This window comes from Macrobrachium nipponense, chromosome 40, assembly GCF_015104395.2.
Source record: "Macrobrachium nipponense isolate FS-2020 chromosome 40, ASM1510439v2, whole genome shotgun sequence".
Classification (NCBI taxonomy): Eukaryota; Metazoa; Arthropoda; class Malacostraca; order Decapoda; family Palaemonidae; genus Macrobrachium; species Macrobrachium nipponense.
In genome coordinates this window covers 10,146,039-10,156,777 of record NC_061101.1, presented here as the reverse complement: position 1 = coordinate 10,156,777, position 10,739 = coordinate 10,146,039, and the positions used below count along the sequence as shown (strand labels likewise).

Below are 10,739 nucleotides of genomic sequence, written 5' to 3'. Positions count from 1 at the left end.
ATACCCTGTGTTGCATTGAATGGCAACAGATTCACTGTTCAGCCAATCAGAATCATTTTAAAGACTTTCTTGGACATTTGATTGACATAATATGTCGTCGATAACTCGGGTCCCCAGCTCTCTTTCTGGTGCTAATTTCAACCAGTTAATGGTGAGAGACCTTATCACTATCCCAATTATGGCTTCAAAGATTTTGGGAGTATTGAAGCATCTCAAGACGGTTTGCATAGAAAACGGACGAGGTCGTATGCTGGTTGAAAATGCCTAATGGCAAATGCTTTCAGAAAGATGATTATTGTCATGGCATTGAGAAGTGCCTTCAGGAGCCAGTCTTAAACACTATTTTTAATAGGTCATACGCAGCATACTTTACATAAACAGCTGTATGAATATCAGCTTTATCTTTCACAAGAAATTAGTGCTAATTGAATGCCCATTTTATTTTTTTATTACCACAAAAACCTTCATTTATGTTTTGCCTGCAGTCTGATAACAGGAATCTGACCTTCACTTTCCAAACGTTCATGTTCCTTCCTCCTAATCGTTATCCTTCACGATCAGGACGCCGAGAAAGCGTGCGCAGCTGAAGGATCTCATTTGGCCTCGGCTTACGACATTAACCAGAATGCCTTCCTATGGATCCTTGGACAGGATGATCCAATTGTACATCCTTGGATTGGATTGAATAACAGGAAAGTAAGTTGACGGGTGTTTTGTGTTTTATTTTCCACAGGATCTTGGCCCTACCTGACTCTGGTTCTTGTACAATGATTGTTAATATTATTAATATATATAATATATTATATATATATATATATATATATATATATATATATATATATATATATATATAGAGAGAGAGAGAGAGAGAGAGAGAGAGAGAGAGAGAGAGAGAGAGAGAGAGAGAGAGAGAGAGAGTATTTTATTCCCCTCCCTTTTTGGAGCCACACATGCGGAAAAAATTATCAATAGTACCAATTAAGAAACTCTTACATTTACCAATGTATGCCATAAATCATATTCGAAAGTTTCCAAAACATCAGGGACTTTTAGTTATTTTGAATAAATGGAACTATATTTTGCGTTGGTCAGGTAATAAATAGATAAGTACATGAATAAATACATATTTGATTGACCACACGCAAGAAATAATCACGATGATAACGGGAAATACACCCGAGATCATTAAAACAAATAAAGTGCTATGTAAGTTCCTCTTACCCGTCCATAAACAGGTACAAAGCACTTACGAGTGGTCGGACAACTGGCCCGTGACCTACACGAATTGGGGAGAGGCCCAACCGCAGGTCAACGTGACTGACAAAAACTGCGTCATGCTCGATTCAGACGATGGCCATTGGTACAACGAAAGGTGTGAAGAACTAAAGCCGTTTTTGTGCAAACATTCGGAAGGTAAGGATTATATTTTTCTTATAAAGTTGATCAGAATATGACCATTGTATATTATGTCTTATAGGTATAATCTAGTCTTCTTTGGACGATTGGTTTCACATATATTAACTCAAGAATACCGTTTCATGTCGAATTCACTATATACCTTGGGAATGATTTACAACTAAGAGAGCAGAATGACTCGTCATTCATAATCCCCGTTGGGTGTAAGTTATTCCCAAGATAGAGTGAAGTCCACGGGGAATGGTTTTTGTGGCTTAATATATTGTTGATATAAATGTCACATTTATTTGTATGTATGTATGTATGTATGTATGTATGTATGCATATATGAGTGTATGCACATCAGAAACCTACTGAAAATACTATTTGTGGCTTAATATCTGCTTATATAAAATAGTCATGTATGTATGTATGTACTATGTATGTATGTATGTATGTATGTTGATCAAAAAGCTACTTATAGACATACAAACGTAGTGATAACTTTGTTATGGAGAGTACTGATAGTTGTTACTATCATTAATGATAGTAAAATCTAATTACATAATCAATGAAATTAGCTAAAACTAAACTAACAGGTAACCCCCCCACCTCTCTGTCAAACCAGACGAGGCTCCATCCCCAGGTCCCCCGATAACAGGTCACTGCCCAGACGATACTTGGACCTCCTTACCTGGTCCTTATTGTTACTTGGTCGTCAAGGACCAGAAGGACTGGAATGATGCTCATTCGCAGTAAGTAATCTAATAATAATAATAATAATAATAATAATAATAATAAAATAATAATAATAATAATAATAATAATAATAAGGAAGTCAAGGAAGAAGAAACAGGGAGAATAAAACAAAGATTCACAGAGATCACGACAGACATAGTCAGACACCAACTAAAGAAAATGCCAAACTGGAAAGCCCCAGGTCCCGATGAAGTCCATGAAGTCCATGGATACTGGCTCAAACACTTCAAGGCCCTACACCCAATAATAGCAGAACAACTCCAGCATTGTATCTCTAATCACCATGCACCCAAATGGATGACCACAGGAAGAACATCCTTAGTACAAAAAGACAAGAGTAAGGGAAATATAGCCAGTAACTACAGGCCTATCACCTGCCTACCAATAATGTGGAAGTTACTAACAGGTATCATCAGTGAAAGGCTATACAATTACCTAGAGGAGACAAACACCATCCCCCACCAACAGAAAGGCTGCAGAAGGAAGTGTAGGGGCAAAAAGACCAGCTCCTGATAGACAAAATGGTAATGAAGAACAGTAGGAGAAGGAAAACCAACCTAAGCATGGCATGGATAGACTATAAGAAAGCCTTCGACATGATACCACACACATGGCTAATAGAATGCCTGAAAATATTTGGGGCAGAGGAAAATACCATCAGCTTCCTCAAAAATACAATGCGCAACTGGAATAAAATACTTACAAGCTCTGGAATAAGACTAGCAGAGGTTAATATGAGGAGAGGGATCTTCCAGGGCGACTCACTGTCCCCACTACTCTTCGTAGTAGCCATGATTCCCATGACAAAAGTACTACAGAAGATGGATGCCGGGTACCAACTCAAGAAAAGAGGCAACAGAATCAACCATCTGATGTTCATGGACGACATCAAGCTGTATGGTAAGAGCATCAAGGAAATAGATACCCTAATCCAGACTGTAAGGATTGTATCTGGGGACATCAGGATGGAGTTTGGAATAGAAAAATGCGCCTTAGTCAACATACAAAAAGGCAAAGTAACGAGAACTGAAGGGATAAAGCTACCAGATGGGAGCAACATCAAACACATAGATGAGACGGGATACAAATACCTGGGAATAATGGAAGGAGGGGATATAAAACACCAAGAGATGAAGGACACGATCAGGAAAGAATATATGCAGAGACTCAAGGCGATACTCAAGTCAAAACTCAACGCCGGAAATATGATAAAAGCCATAAACACATGGGCAGTGCCAGTGATCAGATACAGCGCAGGAATAGTGGAATGGACGAAGGCAGAACTCCACAGCATAGATCAGAAAACCAGGAAACATATGACAATACACAAAGCACTACACCCAAGAGCAAATACGGACAGACTATACATAACACGAAAGGAAGGAGGGAGAGGACTACTAAGTATAGAGGACTGCGTCAGCATCGAGAACAGAGCACTGGGGCAATATCTGAAAACCAGTGAAGACGAGTGGCTAAAGAGTGCATGGGAAGAAGGACTGATAAAAGTAGACGAAGACCCAGAAATATACAAAGACGAGAGAATGGACAGAGACAGGAGAATGACAGACAGAACAGAGGACTGGCACAACAAACCAATGCACGGACAATACATGAGACAGACTAAAGAACTAGCCAGCGATGACACATGACAATGGCTACAGAGGGAAGAGCTAAAGAAGGAAACTGAAGGAATGATAACAGCGGCACAAGATCAGGCCCTAAGAACCAGATATGTTCAAAGAACGATAGACGGAAATAACATCTCTCCCATATGTAGGAAGTGCAATACGAAAAATGAAACCATAAACCACATAGCAAGCGAATGCCCGGCACTTGCGCAGAACCAGTACAAAAAGAGGCATGAATCAGTGGCAAAAGCCCTCCACTGGAGCCTGTGAAAGAAACATCAGCTACCTTGCAGTAATAAGTGGTACGAGCACCAACCTGAGGGAGTGATAGAAAACGATCAGGCAAAGATCCTCTGGGACTATGGTATCAGAACAGATAGGGTGATACGTGCAAATAGACCAGACGTGACGTTGATTGACAAAGTCAAGAAGAAAGTATCACTCATTGATGTCGCAATACCATGGGACACCAGAGTTGAAGAAAACGAGAGGGAAAAATGGATAAGTATCAAGATCTGAAAATAGAAATAAGAAGGATATGGGATATGCCAGTGGAAATCGTACCCATAATCATAGGAGCACTAGGCACGATCCCAAGATCCCTGAAAAGGAATCTAGAAAAACTAGAGGCTGAAGTAGCTCCAGGACTCATGCAGAAGAGCGTGATCCTAGAAACGGCGCACATAGTTAGAAAAGTGATGGACTCCTAAGGAGGCAGGATGCAACCCGGAACCCCACACTATAAATACCACTCAGTCGAATTGGAGGACTTTGATAGAGCAAAAAAAAAATAATAATAAGAAATAAATAATAATAATATAATAATAATAATAATAATAATAATAATAATAATAATAACTAGATGCCGAAGTAGCTCCAAGACTCATGCAGAAGAATGTGCTCCTAGAAACAGTGAATATAAGGAGAAAAGTGATGGACTCCTAAGGAGGCAGGATGCAACCCGGAACCCCACACTATAAATACCACCCAGTCGAATAGGATGACTGTGATAGACAAAATTAATAATATCAATAATAACAGACAGATAGAAAGCGATCAGACAAAGATCCTGAGGGAATATGGTATCAGAATAGATAGGTGGGACGTACCCATAGGCCAGACTTGACGTTGATGGACCAAATCAAGAAGAAAGTATCACTCATTGATGTAGCAATACCATGGGACACCAGATTAGAAAAGAAAGAAAAAAATGGATAAGTGTCAAGACCTGAAAATGGAAATAAGAAGGATTTGGGAAATGCTGGTGGAAATTGTACCCATAATCGTAGGGACACTAGGCACGATCCCAGGATTCCTGGTAAGAAACATGATAAAACTAGACGCCGGAGTAGCTCCAGGACTCTTGTAGAAGAGCGTGCTATTAGAAACAGCGCACATAGCCAGAAAAGTGAATAGGGTGACTGAGATTGACAAAAAAATTATTATTATGATTATTGTTCGTATTGTTATATATGCAATAATTAGATATTTCTTCATGATTTAGACATGTCTTCCGTCTCATTTCTCTGTTATTTCACAGTCAATTTTGACGGGAAGGGTCCACTAATTTAAATGTATTCTTTATGATTTAAACAATCTCTGTGTCATTACAGCTGTATGTTTTTGGACTCCAACCTAACATCCATTCACTCTGATGACGAGAACGCCCTTTTGAAACACACCATCCAGGGTGAAAAGGTTAACATATGGCTTGGCCTCATACAAAAATCATCTGGTAAGTATCTTTTTATTATTTTGCTGTTCGAAAACTTTCTTAGTGTATGTGCCTAGGTGTTTAAGCAGGAATACCAGAGTTTCAAATTCATTTCCAGCGCCTCAGTGGCGTGATCGGTTTGTTTTTGGCCTGCCACATCGGTGGCCGCGAGTTCAATTCTCGGGCATTTCATTGAGGCCAGAGATGTGTATTTCTTGTGATAGAAATTCACTCTCGACGAGGTGCGGAAGTCACGTCAAGCCGTTGGTCCCATTGCTGAATAACCACTGGTTCCATGCAACTTAAAAACAACATACAAACAAACAAAACAAACAAATCCATTTCCTTTTAATTCGTTTTCCTTTTAATTCATTTCTTAGATTCTACGTTAAATCATTATATTTATTTGCCCATTCTTAGGCAAAGGCATCCCCGTAGATGGGTTAGTGTTTACAGTGCACCTCGCTCTGTACAGTGTAGGCGTTAACTAAGGTTCTTTCCAGCGTCCCTTCGGCCCCGTAGCTGCAACGCATTCCATTCCTTTTACTGTACCTTCGTTCGTATTCTCTTCCTTCCATCGTGCTTTCCACCGCCTCCTAACAATGGTTTCAGAGTGCAGCTGTTTGACGTTTCTCCTGTTACACCTTTGAAATCTTCTTAATAACAACTGTTTCGTAGTGCAGCTGCGAGGTTGTCCTCCTGTTACACCTGTGTAGAGGCAGGAAGTTGAGTGATATACAGCAACTGGGTATATACTTATTTATTGATCAAAACTCTTGGCATGTCATTAACAATCACAAAAGGAAAAGTAAGATTTGACGGCTATCTGTTTCGAAGACAATATGATACATATGGCTTGAAAGGTGAAATGTTTTTTACTTTTTGTACACAGTTGGATTTTATGCATAGACGACTGTGTCTGACGAGAATACATAAACGTTGCTTCTATACAGCTTGTCCCCTGGCCTGCGTTTCTGGCGACCACTTGTCAGAGGTCGTCCATCGTGGTCGGTCTACGTTTGACGTTTCTGGTGGTTTCTGCCTTGTGGGCTTTAGCTGGGGGGTGGGGTGGAGTGGCCAGACAGCCTACTACACACCTTTCAAACCTTATTAAAATTTCCTTTTCAGCATTGAATGGCTTTATCGTAAGTAACACCCCCACCCTCCCTAGGGCTTGGCATGTGGCGTAAATCTTATATTTCATTCCTTCGTAGGTCTAGGCTGGTCTGACGGAACGCCCTTCGATTACCAGAACTGGGCGGAGGGGGAGCCTAGTTGGGACTACGAGCAGTGCACTGAATTCTACCACGAGGACGGGAAGTGGAATGACCTGGCCTGCAGCAGTTACCGGTCTTTCATCTGCAGAGCTGTGAAGAGTAAGACCATCTTGAATATTTGTTTTGACATTTACATAAAATAAATAATAACGATATATAATAAATAATAATTATTATATTACTGGGAAAGTAAATCCAAAGTAGCATGCTTATTTGATTTTGTTATTTTGCTATTTAAGAACCGTGCAGGTCATTGAAAGCTTTTTGCTGTATATATTTTAAATAACAAAATCAAACGGGCATACTACTGTGGATTTACTTTCCCATTTTATGACTTTCCTTTGAATGACATTGATGATAGTTTGATAGTTACAAAGGAACAAAATACGAGGATAGAGGATTATACACAATTCTGTTGATTTTATAGAACTCTCTTAAATTTCCCAAATGCATGCAAAGATTCATCTAATTGTTTACACAATATACCTTAAATTTCCTGATTATTCAAATGATAGCGAGACGGAATATTCCAAATGCAAATATTGTCACGTATCGTAAATTTAAATTTAGAATAGGGGAATCGTATGGATTCTCCAATGCTATCATTTGAGCTTCAGTATATATATATATATATATATATATATATATATATATATATATATATATATATATATATATAATTTATTTGTACCAATACGTTTTAGGACTCGAGCTACGATTAGTATTTATTTTATTAAATCAAGGGATATTTAGTTAATTCAAGGGGCATTTAATTAATTCAAGGGGCATTTAATTAATTCAAGGGGTATTTAATCAATTCAAAGGATCTTCTATTAATTCAAGGGTTTTTTTAAATAATTCAAGGGATATTTAGTTACTTCAAGGGATATTAAATTAATTTAAGGGGCATTTAATTAATTCAAGGGATATTTAATTAATTCAAGGAGTATTTAAGTAATTCAAGGGGTGTTTAGTTACTTCAAGGGATATTTAATTAATTCAAGGGGGTATTTAATTAATTCAAGGGGTATTTAATTAATTCATGGGATGTATAGTTAATTCAAGGGATATTTAATTAATTCCAGGAATATATAGTTAATTCATTCAAGGGGTATTTAATTAATTCCAGGGGTATTTAGTTACTTCAAGGCATATTTAATTAATTCAAAGGATCTTAAGAAACATCCTAATGTTAGATTTTATCTTTCACAGTACCTGATAAGGAGCCGACAAATCCTACAGTGCCACCCCTTCCTCCAACTGATAGTCCATCGACAGGAGGTGAGTCAGGTGACAGGTGACCTCTGGTGGTAAATTTTGACGTTGGGGGGTCAAGTGGGCCTTGAGAATGAGATTAATTTAGGGTCATAAGATCTCACAGCTTATATTTTCGTCTGGTTCATTAGTTTCAATACTTATATAAAATAGTACTTATAGCAAGATGAAATATAACTTTCAGTCATAACATTTAACAGCTGGTTGTTTCGTCTCGTTAATTGCAGTTTCAATATTTTCTGAATGTTACTTATTTGGTTGGTGAATTCATTTTTCTTGAGGGGTAAAAGTAAATAATTGTAATGAGGCTAATATCTAGAGATATTACTGGAATTTTTAAAGATATTACTGGAATTTTTCAGCGAGAGATGCACGTCAAAGACTTTTTTGGCAGCTGATCAATTTTTTTATATATTGACTGACCAGGTGGACTCAGTGGCGGCGCAATATTCGGAATCGTCTTCGCTGTCATGTTCGCTTTCGTTGCCGTTGGCTTCGTCGGAATGACTTTGCTCAAAAGGAAAAATACGAACGCTCCAGTGTTAAGTACGGGTGAGTACAGACGCTCGTGACATGCCCAAGCATTCTCAGTATTGACGTAATTAATACGATAGAGTAGGATATAGAATTTAGGCCAGAGAGAGAGAGAGAAGAGAGGAGAGAGAGAGAGAGAGAGAGAGAGACGCACAAACACCCCAGCACTGGAGGAAACCATTATACCGGTAAATACACCAGTAGACACTATCCAACCACCACGATTAACAAACCCAAGAACGCCTCTTGCTGACTTTACAACGTAGATACCTGAGGCAGAAACTAAATATTATTATTATTATTATTATTTTTATTATTATTATTATTATTATTATTATTATTCAGAAGATAAACCCCTACACATATGTAATAAGCCTACAGGGGCCAATGACTTAAAATTCAATCTTCCAAAGAATATGTCGTTAATTTGATAGGAATTACTTAACATGATAGGAAATACAGAAAGACGAGATCCATTATTATGCAAAAAAATAATGTAATTGCTAAAGTAGTTAAAACTATAAAGGAATTACGAAAATACAACGTGATTTGTTTAAAGGTAGCAATGCATTGCAACTTCGCTTGATCTTTTGGAGTATAATTCTTTGTTCCTGTACTGATAAAGTTATTAACTGTTTAATTAAGTCGTATATTTATATATTTCCTATATTTACCAACAGGTCGAAGCGGAGGAGTAGTTAATCTTTCCCACATCAGCGACGAAAAGGAATCATCTGTGGCGTACATCACTCACAGAGATGTAACTGATGCATAGGCCTCAAGTCAGTCACATATACATATTACATACATGCATATGTGTGCATAATGTATTATAAATTAATGAAGTTAGGGCATCTGTCATCTTGATCCGAGACCTTCAAGTTGTGTGAATAATACTAGTTCGCTTTACTCCAGTAATAAGTAAATGTAGTTGTTGCAATTTACATCTGCAAAAATAAAAATGTTCACTGATTGTACATATTTATGTCAATATGTCAAAGTGAAATTCTGACATTTACTTGTTTATTTATGTATATTATTTATTTGAATATTTATTTATCTATTTATTTAGTGGGTAATCTACTTTATTGTATCCATGTTCTCTACATATTATATGAGTAGGCCTATATGTGTATATATATATATATATATATATATATATATATATATATATATATATATATATATTCTTTGATATCAGATTACTAAGTCTGAAAGACTACCAATGGACACGTAAATTAATGTAAAAAAACAAATATTTATATCCGGATGACATTTCTGTAAATACATGATGTGTAAATATAAATTACTATAACTTAATTAAATGTGTAACGAATAAATTTCCACTCTTTATCCTCTATGATAAGGTATTTCAGGTTCATAAACAACAAATGAAGTCAGGGCTTGATCTTGGTATCAGTCACGACAATTTGCAACACTGAATTAGCGAAAGCGTTTTAACGCTAAAACCCGCTGAAATCGCAGACTTGCTCGAGGTAAGATGGTTGTAGTACCTCTTTACCTTCGTTAACGTAATTCGCTGGCATCTACTCAGTGGTATCTAGTTCACAGGGTTTTCTACGATATATATATAATGATCGAGTCGAGACCCATGAAGTGGTTGAAAAAGGACAAAGTGATTTCGAATAGGAGAGGGAAGTCAAATTCTTTTTTGTGTGTGTTGCTTTCACAATGCTGGGCAGATGAGTTCATAGCACACACACGCACACACAGGGGTCCACAAAACAAACACATACAAGCAGAGGAGTTCACGACACGTACACAAATACACACTCAGGGGTTCAAAGCGCACACACTTACCCACAGACACTTACCAATACACGTGCAGGAGTTCACAACACACATACACACACACACTCCCACCCTCACATAAAGAATTCATAACTCCAAACGGATCGTAAATTTATACAGAAATATCACAATCTCGAATTGACTCCCAAATTACCTGTGTGAATCAACCAAGCAGCAGTTCTACTCTACCAGAACAGATAACTTGATTAGATACTGAGATGGCTCGCATGCCTTGACGGTTAGTTAGGCCAAAGTCATATTAATAAAAAATACAAGCTATTTGCAGGGGAAGACGCATCGATGTACATTCAGGCTGCCTTGGTAACAGGAAGGAAATCGGGCAGT

The 10,739-nt window shown here is 37.7% G+C and overlaps 1 protein-coding gene across 1 annotated transcript; it reads left to right on the top strand.

The window, feature by feature from the left end:
- Nucleotides 1–91: 91 nt before the first annotated feature.
- Nucleotides 92–9,491, top strand: LOC135211830 (macrophage mannose receptor 1-like). The gene is made up of 9 exons (XM_064245040.1): nt 92–151; nt 562–696; nt 1,236–1,413; nt 2,024–2,150; nt 5,396–5,517; nt 6,711–6,872; nt 7,986–8,054; nt 8,475–8,600; nt 9,263–9,491. Exons 1-9 carry the CDS (start codon nt 92–94, stop codon nt 9,355–9,357), a joined length of 1,074 nt encoding a protein of 357 aa, XP_064101110.1. The 3' UTR covers nt 9,358–9,491.
- Nucleotides 9,492–10,739: the final 1,248 nt, after the last annotated feature.